Here is a 16,501-nt window from a genome sequence, read left to right as displayed (position 1 = left end):
ACCCCAAGTGGCCAAAAGGATATCCCACACACTATGAACTGTGTATAAACTGGGGGGAGTGGGAAGGGGGGCCCACCCTTGTTGCTCAGGCACTGGTGGGCTATCAGTGGGCACATGATGAGCAGTTGCATCACTTGTTTTTCCTGAGTTTTGCTTCTCTTTTTATTGCTTTCCTTTTCATTACTATTTATTGTTTTATTTCAATCATTAAACTGTTCTTGTCTCAGCATGTGAACTTTCTTGCTTTTACCCTTCCACTTCTGTCCCCCTTCCCATCAGGGAAGATTGGAGGTGCACAGGCAGCTGTGTGGTACTTGGCTGGGGTGAAACCACAACACCTACACAGCATATGAGCTAGCTTCCCAGAAAAAAAAAAAACCAGATGCAAGACAGGATGTGCAGGCTAAAAACCCAGACTAAGAAGTTTGGTAGTACTGGTTTATTTTTCTGCAGCAGAGTAGATCAAACAAGCATAAAGATATCTATGAAATACAAAGTACTACTTAAAACCTTAGGAGTTCATACCAAGTCATCATTTAAAATTCCAACTTCAGAGGGACCCACAAGAATCAAGTCCAGCTCCCAGCTCTGCACAGGGCATCCTCAAAGTTAGACGTTATTGCCCACAGCAGTGTCTTCTGCAACACCAAGAGGTCTGCAGCCACAGCCACTTCCCCTGGAACCTTATTCCAGTGCCTGACCACCCGCCTCAGCAAATAACTTTTTCCTACTATCCAATCTGGACTTCGCCTGATGCAGCACTAAGCCACTCCCCCGCATACCTAACACCTCATGAGAAGTAGGATGACAAGCAGCCATTGCAGAATAACTAATCCCATTATAACCAACATCAGCTACAGGGTCCCATAATTAGAGCATTTCAGACACCAGCCTTAGTATTACTTATTGCTGCCAGCTCCTCTTTTCAGAGTGCCTGCAGTTCCCAGTTCAAATCTGGGTTAGGAACTTTGGCCTGTAGAGCAAAATAATACTTGCAGATAAAGAAAACAGGTTCACTGAGTATTTTTTCTGAAGTAGGTACTTTTAACATGTTAGACGATGAATATTTGACTGGTGAATGAGCACTCTAGACATTTAGGTGTTATGAAACATTAAAAATAGAGTTTACTTCTTTATACCTACTACTAAACAGGTGAGCCACTGGATCTGAACATGCTCCACTTCAGCAGAAAAGCTGAGTGCAAAATTGAAGGAACCCTGTGTTACAAGCAATCATCTACTGCGAACATGCAATACTTACACCTTAATAGCACTTACATTAACAGTAAAGAAGATAACTTCATCAACTCTTTGAACACTATAGCAGCCTACTTGGAATTGCATTTGACTGGGCTTTTTGCTGTGAATAATACAGCTCATGCACAGGTACAGATGTATGTTTTGTACATTTTAAAGTATTCACTGAATACTACCAACATATATACAGTTATATAGATAGTTACAGAAGATTTAGGAGTAGATTTATAGACATTCATTTCTGCTCATTCTTTGCAAGAGGTCTTCTGAAGAGAAGAATATGCGGTTCTGCGGAAATAAAATTAAACAAAGCATCAGTCTGTCACCTAAGTCTTGGTTACAGGGATTTCTTCCCTTTAAGAAGCTGTTGACAATAGCTGAAGCTTGCTGTCAAATAATAAACAGATTAAGAAGTCCAAAAATATGGCCCCACATGTAGTATTTACAGACCAACTTTACAGTAAACTTAAAACAGTCAGACAGGTGCTTTTGAGATTTTTATACCAAATGCTGGCAGTATCATAAATGTAAGATAGTTACAGCAAGGAAGCACAGGAAAAAATACAGGGTATTTTTAGTTAATATCAGTGCTAATTCTGTCTCTATAGCAGGCTGTTTCATGAGCTTTGTTACTGTAACTTGGACTAACAAACTGCTGATTCTCTCCGTGTTAGGTACAAAGCATCAACAAAAGCCACTTCAGTTAATACAACCAGTTCAAGTTACTTTTGATCCAACCTAACTGTAAACTCCTCCAGAAAAGCCCAAAGTACAAAAGTGCCCTGGTAAGGGAAACACTGGGAGGTTACGCTAATTTCTTCACCTGTTTCTTCAGAGACTTTGAACTCCACACTGCTGCAAGTTATCCATTACTTTTTACTAATAGTAAAAAGTTTTAGTTACCTTTTAGTCAGGCTTGTCAATGGCAAGTTACCTTTAATGGCTGTTTTCAGTATATCCTAGTTGGTGGAGTTGATTTCATACCCCATTAAACTGAAAGACTCATTTTAAGTGCTGCTTTTAGTAGGCTGTACAGCTAGAGTTCCAACTATACTGTAGACTCTTCAGAGCATTAATACAGGACCTTACTTATGTCAGCATCTATTAAGTTTTTGTACAAGAAGTACACCTGTCAGCTTTATGATTTAACAATATGCTGCTACATAAAGTTTGGTTCAGTCACTGAGATACTAAAGTTATTCAAGAGCTGCTTCCATAGGCACAGGTAGGAACAGCTTCCAGTCGGGCATGTTTCATCTACTGACAGACCCCACATACCTAGGACAAGGCTCACATTTTCCAGTTTCTGGGAACAAAGTGTGAAGGTTTAAGCTAAAGGCTGTTACACTACCTTCGTTGCCAAATGGCTAAAATAGCAAGGGGCTAAAGAGTAGCCTAAACATTCAGTAGTGGATTCCAGATGAAATCCACAGCAGGAGCATTATGCACTATCCATTTCAGCTGTGCACCAGGCAGTTGATACCTTAGAGTCCTTTGCCCATCTAATTCTGTTCAGATGTGCTTACCTGGCTCATGGATCATGTAGTGAACCCAGCCAAGACTTTGCTGAACACCAAGTCGTCTCCACTCCTCTTCAGACATTAGATGGGATTTTGGCACTTGTTTTGAAAGTTCTCGTGGCAGCATCACGTGCCTGCAGGGGTTCAGTTATTAAATACATGCTATGCACACTAATGCCTGTGTACGGTAGCAAGCTTGCACACATAGATGCTGAAAGACAGCAAGTTCAGTTAGGAACAGCAGCATTCCCTATAAAGGAGCCTAGGGTGCTGACTGATACCACTAGTTTGATTACGAACCATCTGCCCCAGAATTCAGTTTTAAATTTACTTTGTCTACTAAACGTATCTGTAATGCAACAGTACATTGGAATGGGCAACCTACTTCCTAGAAGAGAATCACACTGCTTGTATAGAAGTATGCATTCCTGGCAATTGGCCGTCATATCAGCTATTTGAAAAATAGGTACTTTGGACTTTTATAATGATTGCTGAAGTCACTCTTGTCCGTATTTTGCTTTTTTGTAACCAACAATGTATTTTCCACAGAGACTACAGTACTGGTTTATAAAGACAGAACACTAACACCACTTCAGAACCTGATGTGTCAGCTGAGGAGAAACATACAGCCTGCCCTCCACATCTGGAAGTTCCTTGATCACTTAATAAAAACCAAATCATTCATTTTTGTGAGATCGTAAGAGTCAGTGGCTAAGAGGGGCACTCAGGTCTCTACACAGAGAAAAAACCCCAATTTGTAGGAATGCTTTTACAGAAGCCTGGAGGACTGAACTTCAACTCTATCAGTTACAATCCAGAACTGACCGGTGGTATAGCAGAGCTTTGAAAACTAGCCCAGAGACCACTACCTCGAAGGCTTTACAAACCACACTTGTTAGTACTACGTTTTGAAGTGGCCTTACGAACTGCATTCAAAGGTGATGTGTTAATCAAAATGCATGCTTCATCCACATTCAGAGCTTGATCTGAGACAGCACAAGACGTTACTCTTCGCTGTGCAGAAGATTCTGAAACACAAGTGCTTGAGCTCCCTAGCTCAGTTTCTTACAGCACCTGGGCCGGCGAGGCAGCAGAGCCCCGCGGCCCCTAGGCGCAAGTCCGCCCCCTCCCCGCCCCATGGCGGGAGTCGCCGCCGCCCCGCTAGCGCCACCAGCCGGGCGGATGGGGTCGGACGCCCCCAAGGCCACCTCAGCCGGGGCCGAGCGCTGCCCAAGCCCGGCTCTGCCCCGGCCGCTGCTCCGGGAAGGAGCAGCAGGCTTTGTTCCCCACCTCCATCCCTTTCTTCGGCGCCCTGCACTACCCCCCACCCCTTCTCTGCCCTCCCCTCCCCTCCCCCCAGATGGTCGAAAGGTCGGCAAAAAACCCACCCTGAGGGGAGACGAAGCACGGACCTCATCTCCCCGCAGGCCCCTGGAAGGCAGGGCCACGCTCACTGTCACCGCCGACAGAACTCGCTCCCTGAAGGAGCCGCACCGGGAGAGGCGCCTGCCCCAGCCACCCCACTCTGAAAAACCCCCTTCTCAACGGCTTTACCCGATCCTCCTCCGCCCTCCCGCAGCCCCGTACCTGTACTCGTATTGCTCGTCAAAGTACTTGTCGGAGTAGTAGATCTGCTTGTGGGCCATGACGGGCGGCGGCAGCGGCGACAGGAGCAGCAATAACAAGCGGCAAAGGACAGCTCCCCTCACGGACCTCTCAGCGGACTAACGCCCGCTTCCGCGCCCCGCTCCGTTTGAATCTAACAGCTCAACTCTCATTGGCGTTGCCGGGCCGGCCAATAGCGTGCCGCACCACCTCTCGCGCCGTGCCGGCGCGTGACTGCAGCGCCGGCTTCCCACCAGCCCCCGGAAGTTGGGAGAGGGGCGGGGAGGAGGGCGGGCCTGAGGCGCTGGGGTGCGGTGATTGCTCAGCCAGCGCCGAGGCTCGGCCGGTTCCAGCAGTTTCTAGAGGGTACGGGGCGGGGCGGTTAGTGGGCGTTGCCTTCCCCCAGCGCCATCTTTGGGGGGGCGGGGGTGTGTGAGTTACCTGGCGGTGGTAATGGTCCGAGGGGCGCTAGGGGCTGTGGTTGCGCCTGTCCCAGGGCTTGCTGGTGCTAGCCAGTGGGAGGGACCCGTCTCCGGCCTCTTAATAAAGCCTCAGGTTTAAATTGAATATATGCCATGCTTTGGTGCCACTTCTTTACCGCATGCCTGGGGGTCTGGGAAGGTTTTGTGAACTCACGGGATGCTGGGCTATGCCATGTCACAAATAAGGCTCCTCCGCTGACCTGAAAGGCCATAGCGTCTGTAATACTTTGCGTGCTCCTTGCTCAGCGTGCAAACAATAAACGTGGAGGTGCAGGTGCGTTCAGAGCTGTGTGGGGTCTGTGGACAGGATTTCTTTTTAAAGGCATTCTTACCCAGCAAAATCGCACAGTAAATACTTGGTAAAAAACGTAAGTAGCAAGTGGGCAGGATTTGGTAAAAGGCACTGCAGTTCTTAAGATGCGAATGTTATTTCTGGCACCAGGTTTTTTCATTAGGTAAATACTGAATCCTGTGCTAAGCCACTAACCTCCAGTGGCAATTCTTGTGTGTAGCTGCCCTGTGAGATGAGATGGGCTTAGTGGGCATGTTGCCAGAAAGAGTGACCTCACTGTTGCTTCCTTGCAGTTCTGTGTCTGCTGCCTACAGCATGCTGCTGCCTCTTCTCCGTGTTGGGCCTCTGGAGTAAAAGACAACTTGTTCAATTCTCTGCTTTCATGGTGTTACAGCACACTGTGCAGATGCAGGTATTGTGTGTGATCATGTAATACGTCTGTCTGAAAACTCTTCTGGTGGGAAAAAAAAAAAGACATCATATGAGGCACAAGTGCTGGCACACGTGCATGGATAGGGATCATTGTTTTCAGCAGTCTGGTTTCTATTGGTACTACAGCCCGATGTCTTAAATGCTAAATTTCAAACCAATCTCATGCCTTGTAACCATTAAAAGGAGAGTTTATCATAATCCAGCAGTAATATTTTTCTCTTCACTGGACTGCATCTTAGGGCATGTTCACAGTCATTTACAGGTGAAATGAAGTCAGTGTCTTTGTGCTGGTGTAGTTAAAGGTGTGAAAGGCCTTTCATTAACAAAGATCCTCAGCAGGAATGTCAATTCAGTATAATCATATGCCATGTTGAGGACAAACCACCTGCAAGTTTTCTAAGGTGTTGGATTGTTCAAAATGGGATGTGGGTTTTTTTAGCTTAGTTTCAGGCAGCGCAACTGTTAGTTTTGAATACTTAAGGCAGAGAGTACACAGTAATTTCTGTTAGGAATGGTGGTGTTATGTAATCATGAAAAAAAAACATCAAACCACCATAACAAAGAGGTTCTACTGGGCAGAAGGGGTTTCATTTATGTGCCTTCTTTTTAAGCTCTAAGTTTATCTCATGAATACTGAACATCAGAGAAAATGAATCTTTGAGTTGACCTAGAAGTGAAAGCCTGTAGACCCTTTAAAGCAACTTTTCCTTCTATTGCAAATACTCAAAATTATACCAAATCATAATTTTGAAGAAGATTCTTAAGCAGTTACGCATCCAGTTTTCTCTGCAATCCCTCAAATTATTTTGAAAATTCTCATTCCTCAGGACTGAACAACTGCATTTTTCAGACAACTCGTAAAGCTAATAAAACTAACATACTGGTTTTAGTAATCCAGGGTTAGGACATCTTATTTAGTACCGGAGTGCTATTTTAACTTCTTCTTTCATAATTTCTTTCCCCTGGCAAGACTTAAAAACATTGGTGAATGGTAAGTAATGCAACAGTACCAGAAATTTGTTAAGTTCCACTATTAATTTGATATCTTTTTCACTAAATGGAAACCTTAATGTTAGGACTATAATTTGTAAAATTACTGAAATAAAGTAATAAGCTTCTTAAATGGTTAAGCTTGATAATAATTTCCAGGTACCTGAATGACAAGAAACACATCAGGAGTAGTCATTACAGATTCACCAAGGTGAAGTCACACTTGACCAACTCGTTAAACTTCTGTGATGACACGGCATGGCAGAGCCAGGACAAGACCACTGGTCATTGTCTGCCTAGACTTCAGTAAGGCTTTTGACACTGTATCCTGTAACATCTTCACAGAGAAGCTATGGATGTGTGGGCTGGATGGGCAGGCGGTGAGGTGAGTGGCCAGGCCCAGAGGGTGGTGATCAGTGGCACAGAGTCTAGTTGGAGGCTGGTCACTAGCGGCGCATCCCAGGGGTCAGTGCTGAGTCTGATCCTGTTCAACATCTGCGTTAATGATCTGCACAACAGGGCAGAGTGTATACCTTCAGCAAGTTTGAAGATGACACAAAATTGGGAGGACTGGCTGATACACCAGAGGGTTGTGCTGCCAGGTGAATGGGCTGCAGAAGTGGGCTGAGAGGAACTTCATGAAGTTGAACTAGGGGAAGTGCAAAGGCCTGCACCTGGGGAGGAACAACCACAGACACCAGCACATGGTGGGCACCACCCACTTGGAGATTGGTTTGTCAGAAAAGGACCTAGGAGTCCTGGTGGACACCAAGATGAATGTGAGCCAGCACTGTGCCCTTGCAGCAAAGGTTAGTGGTATCCTGGGCTGCGTTAGGAGGAGTGTTGCCAGTAGGTAGAGCGAGGTGATCCTTCCCCTCCGCTCAGCACAGGTGAGGCCACTGCTGGAGAGCTGTGCCCAGTTTTGGGCTCCCCAGCACAAGAGAAATATGGAGCTACTGGAGGGTAGTCCAGTGAAGGGCTACAAAGGTGATGAAGGGACTGGAGTATCTCTCCTGTGAGGGAACACTGAGAGAGCTGGCACTGTTCAGCCTCAAGAAGAGGAGGCTCAGGGGGGACCTGTATCAATGTATGTGAAAATCTGAAGGGAGGGTGCAAAGAAGACAGAGCCAGGCTCTTGCCAGTGTTGCCCAGTAACAGGACCAGAGGGAACTGGCAGAAACTGAAGCACGGGAGGTTCCTCCCAAACATCAGGAAACACTTTCTTGCTGTGAGGATGACAGGGCGCTGGCACAGGTTGCCCAGACAGATGCTGGAGTCTCCATCCTTGGAGATCTTCCAGAGCCATCTAGACATGGTCCTGGTCAACGGGCCCTAGGTGACCCCACCTGAGGAGGGATGCCAAACCAAATGACCTCCAGAGTTCGCTGCAACCGCAGCCACATTATGTGAAACAGGACTCTTCAGCATTTTCTTCAGCATATTGTTATACACAAAGGCTGTGACAGTCACACCATGGAGAAGGGAATAAACTGTTCAGTCTGGAGAGAATAAAAATGCTTGAACTTGGTCAAGGCAGTTTTGGGGTAGACCTTGGGAAACTTTTCATACCAGTACCTAATTTAATTATCTAGAACATTTTAGGAAAAAATACATCTGCAGAAATGTTTTAGGTCCAGCAGATCCTGTCTCTGATCAGTGGTTTCTCTAAGGCCTGCTTTCTGTGGTTGTATCAGTTACATCTTCCTTCCGTAACTTTTGCCAGTATTGAGCTGTAGAATTAAAGTTATTTTTTTTCTCCAGTGCTCTCTAATGACCTTTTAATTTGAATTGTCATACATTTTCATATTGAAATAAATTAGTTCCTGGAATTAGGATTATTAGGTTGTGGGTCCAGATCCTGACTCTGAAGCTTCTGAACCAGGCCAGAAGTGAATGAAACCACAAATACCTACATTTATTAAAGGAAAAGCTGCTGACTAGCTCTTAACCATACACTGGTGGCTCAGCATGGTGAAAGCATGTATCAAAGTGTGTATCAAAGAAGTTTGTCATAGTGCAGGCTTGAAAGGGTTCTGCGTAGCCTTGGGGGCATAGGTCTGTTGGGAGAAACACATGAGCTGCTCAGCTGGAAAGCGTGCTCATGCTCGAAGTGCTGTCCAGTTAGCTATTGCTACTGAAATGCAAGGTAAAATGGGAAAAGCATGAAGAGAATATTCTTGAGCTTCTCGGTCTTCTGTAGCTGTTATGCAGGCGTGTGTAATTTTGAGCAGCAGTAATCAGTTCTGTGTGAGAACAGCATCACTAGTCAGCATAGAGCCCCTTCAGGACTAAAGATGGACTATGAAGATGGGATTTTTGGATAATTGCCTACATCTAGGCAGGAGCAGATTTAAATCCCCTGTGTAACCTGTTGCTTCTGACCAAAGACACCCACAGAGTTGTGCAGACTATGATAAATAAAAATCTGTGATAATGAAGAGCTCACATACACCTAACTCTTGCATACACAGAATTCCGTATGTAAGCTATGGTGGATAAAAATATTTTCCTTGCTTTTTGACAGAAGGGGAAGATGCAAAGCTTCCCATCTGTGGTGTGCGTAGCAGTTTCTGATTATAATTCTCTACATCTTTTTCTGTTCAGTTCTATGAGATATTTGAAAAAATTGTTACATGTACCTCTACTGCAGTTCTGTTTTCAAACATGTCCTTATAAAACACTAATGTCAGATAATTGAATGTATTTTCCTGAATTGAGCAGCAAGATCACAGTCAAAGAACCTTTTGTACTGTGTTCATGAGTCATAATCACATACAGAGTTAATAATTTGTGAATAATTTGAGTGTGAATCACATTGATAACATATATTGATGATCCATTATCTGTGCTTTTATTTTTTTAATGTTTCCTGTGGAAGCAAGGCTTAAACAATTGTTCTCTCCCTTGTTTTGATCCTCAATTAGCTTTTGAATGTTTTGGCTGGTCAAACTTAACACAAATGTTGATAAATAAGTTATTGCAGGTTTTATGATAGCAGGTGGCCAGACAGAGCAGAAGTGCTTTCATGGGGGATGACCTTTCAGTTAAACTCATACCTCACTAGACACCAAAGAATCTACATGGGAAAAAAGACTTTCTATAATTCCTCAGCGCTAAACATCCTTCAGCCTTTGATACGCATAGCTTCTGAGACAGTAATCATGGACAACTGCGAGTCAGTAGAAAATCAGTCTCATTTAGTTCTGATATACAGTAAACTAACTTTTATGTGGCTCTGATTTTATTTCTGGTTTTGTATTTGCTTAGTATTTAACAATCCCAGTAATCCTCAAAGCAGTGATCCTACAGACTTAATCACACTACTCAGGTGTGTAATATTAACAGTATTTGTCTTTGCAGACTTGATTTTCAGAATTAGTTTACCTCAGTTTAGATACTTAAATTTGGATTTATTGCCTTACTCAATTTGAAAAATGTTTTCATAAGCATGGAGTTGTTTGTGTGCTAATTAACCTAACCTCAGTTAATGAAGAAAATGGATTATATTTATTTTGGTTTTCAGTTCACACAAAAATGTGAACCAGGACTTGCAGAGACTAAAGAATGTTTTGACTATGTTTTGAAGGTTTAGCTGTCTGTAAATAAGCTAGTGTAAATGTTGACAATAATCTGGCTGAATTACTGAGGATTTCCACCTGAGAGAGGGTAAATTGGCTTGGGAAATACAGCCAGTTATGATGCATGCTCCTTCTAGTACCTGTGCTGGCTCAAAAATTACATTTTGGAGGTGTTCTTGAGTAAGTGACTCGCAAGTCATAGAAGAGCCCAGCTTGCAGGGTAGGGGCAGAGATAGAAGATGTCTGCGATCCATTCAGATCCTTGCAGAGCTTGGAGGCTGGTGTTGATCTGTGTCATTTCATTGAGATTTAATTCTCTCTAACTCTCTATGGATTTTCCTGTGAAAGGAGTGATCAGAATCTTGTCTAAAGACTACAGCTCAGATCTGAAAAGGAGCTACAGTGAAGTATTCCCATGTTAAACAAAATCAATAATGCTGAATTTAGCAGATGATGATTTCCATAGCAACCAATGCTCATATAACAAATTCAGGATGATACCGTATAATGACTGGAGAATTGAGCACAAGAAGATGCTGTCAAATGAGGCACAATCCTCCTCATATTTTCCCTGTAGGCTGTGCAACATGGCAGTATCTCAAAGTGGACCAGTGGCAAAAAATCTGCAGTGGAATCTCAGAGGTCGTCAGTTGCAGGATATTTTTGACACAGTGGTTAAACAGTTTGAGTAAAAGTTTTATTTAAAATTTAAAATGTCAGTGTTAGACCTGAGAAAAGGTTCTTTTAGCCAAACGTATTTCTGCAGCTTTCTGAAATGGATGCCTTCCATAATGGAAGACTGTAAGAGTCAGAGAAGTACGTGCTGATATGTTCCCAGATTACCCTAGACTGTAGGGATTACTGATGAGCGTTTTTTTTTGCAATAACAGGCCTTGGTGGATTTTTGTTTCATGAATTTTCCCGTCATCTTTGGGCCAAACATCCTGTCTCCACAGTATCTTGTTGCAAAGAGTTCCATGGCTGAACAAGTTCCTTTATGAGAACAAGCATCTTTTGTTTATGCTAAATCTGCCACATCCTGGGTTTTGTATTGGAAGAGCGTGTGAATGATTCATTCATTGACCCAGGTGTTTGTAGTTTCCAGAGGTAGGATTTATATACTGGAGGATTATAGGCTAGGTTTTTGAGTTTGAGCCCAATGCATAGTTTTTTTTTCTCCCCTCCCCTTGGGTGAATATTCAGCTATGACTTCTGTGAAGTTACTCAAATGTTTAAAATGAATCACTTGTAAGTTTTGTACATACACAGGAGGGAAAGCAAATGTATGTGAGCTGAAAACACATCCGTTTGCAAGTATTCTAAAGTCTTTTAATAGGTTGCTACAAAATGTTGTTTAATTAAAGCAGTAGAAGATGGCTGAATTCAAATGAAATTGAATAGAAACTGAATAAACCACATATATGCAAATAGGTTTTTTTTATGCTTGCTATAACAATGTAAGGTTTAAAATAGCCACTGGAGGGCTCACTGATTTCACTTTAAATAACAAGCTGTTCTTTGAAAGCCAGTACTTGTAGTTTTTGGCTAAAATTATATTAATTGCTGTACTAACTGTTTGAAGAATACTGGATGGTAACAGAATTTTTGCAGATAATGGGCAGAGAGCAGTTACATTTTCATCTCAAAGAATCAACGCTCTTGTGATTAATACCTGTGTCACGGTGTGGGAACATTTACAAAGGTTTGGAAGGTAGGAGGATTTAAATGTCATAGAATAAACATAAAGGACCAGATTTCCCACCCCCTTACCATAAAAATCTAAAAAGTCATCCTGTCAGGCAGCAGGGTTTCCCTGTTTTGAGGAGCCACCCACACATCTGACAGTTTTCCCCTCCCTCCACTGTTCTGCAGGTGACACCAAGGCCTCAGCAATGAGTCAGGCCCAGGGCTGTGACCTTTCTGGACTAGTTGATAGAGCTGGGATCAAATGCAACGTATTTCATTGGTGTCAGTTTCTCCTGGCATTTTGAATCAAGTCTTTCTTTCATTGCAGTTAAACAAAACTTAGTTTTCACAAACTTTGGGAACAATGAATTCTGCTTATGTATTTTAACCTTTTTTTTTTTCACTTTGTCCTTTTTTTAGTAATCTTTCTTGGATATGTAGATTATCGTCATATCCCTGATAGAATAAATGCAGCTAAACAGCTTATATTCAGTGTTGCCATCTTGCTTGAGTTCACAGCACTATTTACCACACTTCTGTGGGATAAACATGTGCTGAACAAAATACACTACCTGGAGTGATTTTGCCAGTCATATGTGGGGTTATATTGTTCTTTCTGCTTCTGTGAGTATGTAGTATCCCAGAACTTCACTAAATCTGTTGCCTTATTTAATGGAAACTCATCTGATTTGTTGTTTTCCAGTTCTGCTTATTTCCAAATATTTCCCTTGCACTACATAGCTATTTGAATTTCTTCCCATGATTTTGAATGGTGCATTTTGCAAGCTCATTCTATCTTTTTTTGTCCCTGCTTTTATGTCTCAACCTCAGTGTTGCTGGTGACTCCTTTCTTTATTTTAGATACTAGAACAGTTGTCTGTTGGCAGGAGATACACAGAACTTTGAATTTGTCTTGGCAGGTAAACATAATTTTTTGTTCACAATTAACTATACATATTTTTAGTTTCTTAGTGCTTAACCCACATTTTCCTAACAATCAAGTTTACAGTCATTCATCTAAATTAAAATATCCACCAGTTAAACTCTCCCTACATTCTTCAAACTCATCTGTGCATTGCATTTGCCCCACTCTTGTTCACAGGGTCATGTTGTAAATCCAATAGAAAAATAACTTCTTCGGATTACTTCACATAAAACTGGTGTATGTTGGAAATCTGCTCAGTTTGAAACCTTGTTCTTTTTTCCAGTTGTATCCCTATACCTAGTGAAAGGGATTGCCTCTGCCCTGAACTAGTCCAATTGCAAGAATGTAGAAGAGCAAACCTTTTTTCAGTTACCCGTAGAATATCCTTGACTGAAGTCTTGCTTGGCCATACTTGAATCTTACATTATTACATACACGCATATACAGATTTACCTTTTAAAAAAATAAAAAGTTCAGCAAATTGTGGAAGAGAAACAGAGGCAAACTGATTCAGCTGGCTTCATGGGTATTAAAACCTAATGCCTTTTCTTGTTTTTAGCAGCACATCAGCAGTGTTGTCATGGATACTGAGCCAGGTCCTGTTTTGCCAGCTTGCAGATGTGCTAAAAATGGGATTTTCCCTTCCCACCTGTTAACCGTTCTTATGGACTTGATTGATGGTTCACAGAAATCATTGAAAAGTCTTTGGTCATCTCAGCAGACTTTGGACTAGGATGTAAGTGAACAACAGAATGCAAGCAAATGTTCTGTTTCATAATAGTTGTCAGATATTTTTGATGTCTTGTTCCACTGTTGAAAAGTAGATACATGTTACAAGCTTTTTACTGTGCTGGAACACACCAAACTTGAAACTTCTGCAGGCTTGGTATCGTAACACCGGTGCTGCATCTTGCTATTCCTCCCATGGTATCCTATCGTTGCAATAGAGGCATACAGGCTCAAACTATTAGGTCTTGGGGCTACCTTTTTGGAAAATTATTTTTTAAAACTTTTATCTTGGGGCATAACCTTTGTATCAGAGGTCCAAAATGTGGATCAGACCTGGAAATTGTTGTCTTATATTGTTGTATCTTTTGATACTTTCAGCTCAGTGTAAGTGCCCTGGAGGCATGGCCCCACTCTGGGTGGAGCTGGCTGCCGGGACCAGGGCCAGCACAAAGCCAGTACAGCCCAGAACAGCCCCTTCCCACTGCTGATGGGAAGAGGCTCCCAGGCAGTGCTGTGGGGAGGCCATGCCAGGGTTAACCCCAGCCTGCAGGATCTGCTTGCTGCCTGGTCCAGCCTGAGCTACAGTCACCACTGTGTCACCAGCATGCCTGTGCCTGGGCAGGGGCCCTGCACCCACTGGCTGTGTTATCACATGGGGCTGCCAGCGGTCCTTCCCTTAGGGAGCTGTTGATCCTTGCTTTTCCACAACACTAAGATTTTTCAGATGTCTCCTAAAACTGTCATGTCTGTAATACCTCCTTTTTTGTCTTTTGCTTTAACTTCAAACCCCGCCAATACTATGCGCCAGCTTACAGAGGGAGCTGGCAGGATTTCAGTTTCCCATCTCCCCAAAATGCTTTTCAGCTCACCTGCCTTTGCAGCACAGCACTGCTGATCCTTACTCACTGGTTCTGTTCACCCTACCTCCTGTACAACACAAATCTGGAGTCTGTGTGACTCTTCCTGTCATTAGCCTCAGGCCAGAGGTTGTATGATGCACTGTATCTCAAAATATTGCTGGTAGCTGAGATTTTATTAATTTTCTCTCTCTCTCTTTCTCTTCTTTTGTGTGTGAAATTCCCTGAACTTACTGTGGGCCATGCTAATTTGAATCTTAGATGAAACAGTAAAGGCTATGGAAGACACTAGCTTCATTCTTTGTGAAGACAGAAAAACATTGTTAATTCATCTGTTTACGTGCATTCTGGAATGGGGTGTCTGGTAACATAACCACTGCAGAGCCAGCATCTGGCAGGGGGAGGAGTAAGCTTGGTTCACGTTTTTGACTGAGTCTGCACTGTGGCACTCTACATACATCTGTGCCTGTGGGACTCACCTGCGTAGGCTTTCTGTCCCTTGTACTCACAGACCAAGGACTAGCCAAAGTGTGCCACACCGTATTTCCTGTGGGAACTATGGTGGGTGGTGGAAATGGCTGTGGCCACATCTTTACTGGAGTGTAATATGTGAGACACAGTTGTTACACTCATCCAAGCCTGGTCAGAGCTACGCCTTTCAGCCTCCTCAGCTCAGACAACTTGCCTTATGAATTTGTATATTAAGACTATTGCTGGGTCTTTGGTATGTGTAGCTTTCCAACAGAGTATAATTTTAGTATCAAATCCTACAGCTGTCTTTAGAAAGGACTGGGATAAATATTATCACTGCTTTTGGTTTGCAACTGCAGTATGATAAGGATATAAATCTGGAACAGTAGTGTTTAAAAAAAGGCAAAAAAATGCATAAAACTTTGAGAAAGTACTTGGGTTTTAGACTTACAGATCTGTTTTGGGAAGGTACCAGAATCAAAACTGGGAGTGAGGAGGGTGTGTTTCAGGATACCAGGTAAGCCAATTGTTACCTGAGAGAGAGTTGCAGATTTTGTTGTTCAGTGTTATAAAAATCATTATGCTTTGGGTAGACGGTGTTATACTTGGAGTTTGGCTGTTGGCAGATAGAAAACATCGCATGCTGGAAGAAATGGATTTCAAAGACCTTCTGTTGTCAAGTCTAGCATTTTGTACGTATAAATAATGGCAAAACAAACCTGAAATTAGTCCCAATCTTTGGAAAAAATTCGGATGACACTGGTCCATTATTACCACTATATATGATTATCATATGTGGGGCGGGTTTGCAACAGAAAGAAGATTAAATAGTAAAAGGTAAATTTAGACTCATTATCCAGCCTGAAAGCAAGTGATGGAGTTCTTTCTCCATAGGCTCCAGTTGGCAGAAAAACACAGCGTGGATCTAGATATGTATTTGTTCTTGTCAGATAAAAGGCTGCGTAAGGGATGAATGCACTAGCTTGATCGTGCTCTGTTTTCTCCTGTTTGATAATAGCTACAATCTGTGCTGCTGCAAGGGAGACCTCAGTGAAGATAGGGCTAGTTTGATTTTTAAGGGCACAAGAGCAGTCTGAACTTAATATAGCTGGTCATCTAGGTCTCTTTGGTGACAGAGGTGGACTGTTATAAAGACAAAGTTTGTGCTCTGAATCTTCCTGTAAAAGAATCTTGTACTGACTGGAAAGGAGGCATAGGCAGATGAGCCCATTGTCCCTCAAAGTTAGGGCTTACGCTTATTACTTGCCTTTTAATGGCATTGATCATTGACATCAATATTTGGATGCTGAGTAGTGAGGTTTAGACTTAAAAACTGCCAGTTCACACTTTGTGAGCACTTGAAGCATATTTTAAACAGCAAAATGTGTTGCATCTGTGAAATACCAAATTGTCTTTTATTAGAGACAGTTTTTCCACTGTCTGTGTATATATTTTTTTAATGTAAAATATATATAAATAACAAATCTATGAACTCTCCTAAAATAGTATCTCTGGAGTGTTTTTCTGACACTATTGTACACTTTTGTATGTCTTAGTTATGCCTGAGAAGTCTGAAAACTTTCTTCAGTATGTCTTCTAGCATAGCAAGCGTTACCATGGTACCTTGTAACATTTTTCCAATCAGCAGATGGAGCCACAAGGGAAAAAAAAAATTGA

General features: G+C 42.7%; 1 protein-coding gene across 1 annotated transcript; it reads right to left on the bottom strand.

The window, feature by feature from the left end:
* Window positions 1-424: 424 nt before the first annotated feature.
* On the bottom strand, window positions 425-4,577 carry CKS2 (CDC28 protein kinase regulatory subunit 2). The gene is made up of 3 exons (XM_064439213.1): window positions 4,365-4,577; window positions 2,784-2,911; window positions 425-1,545 (listed from the first exon to the last, which is right to left on the bottom strand). Exons 1-3 carry the CDS (start codon window positions 4,421-4,423, stop codon window positions 1,493-1,495), a joined length of 240 nt encoding a protein of 79 aa, XP_064295283.1. The 5' UTR covers window positions 4,424-4,577; the 3' UTR covers window positions 425-1,492.
* Between the last annotated feature and the right edge of the window lie 11,924 nt (window positions 4,578-16,501).

Source organism: Phalacrocorax carbo, chromosome Z (assembly GCF_963921805.1).
Source record: "Phalacrocorax carbo chromosome Z, bPhaCar2.1, whole genome shotgun sequence".
NCBI classification, from domain to species: domain Eukaryota; kingdom Metazoa; phylum Chordata; class Aves; order Suliformes; family Phalacrocoracidae; genus Phalacrocorax; species Phalacrocorax carbo.
This window is presented reverse-complemented; position numbering and strand designations above follow the sequence as displayed.

What these genes read in the sequence shown, in the direction of transcription:
- CKS2 (XM_064439213.1), bottom strand. Translation starts at nt 4,423, where the DNA reads ATGGCCCACAAGCAGATCTACTACTCCGACAAGTACTTTGACGAGCAA. An exon ending in GACGAGCAATACGAGTACAG is followed by an intron (nt 2,912 to 4,364) that starts GTACGGGGCTGC and finishes GAACCCCTGCAG; the next exon opens with GCACGTGATGCTGCCACGAG. An exon ending in CTACATGATCCATGAGCCAG is followed by an intron (nt 1,546 to 2,783) that starts GTAAGCACATCT and finishes TTATTTCCGCAG; the next exon opens with AACCGCATATTCTTCTCTTC.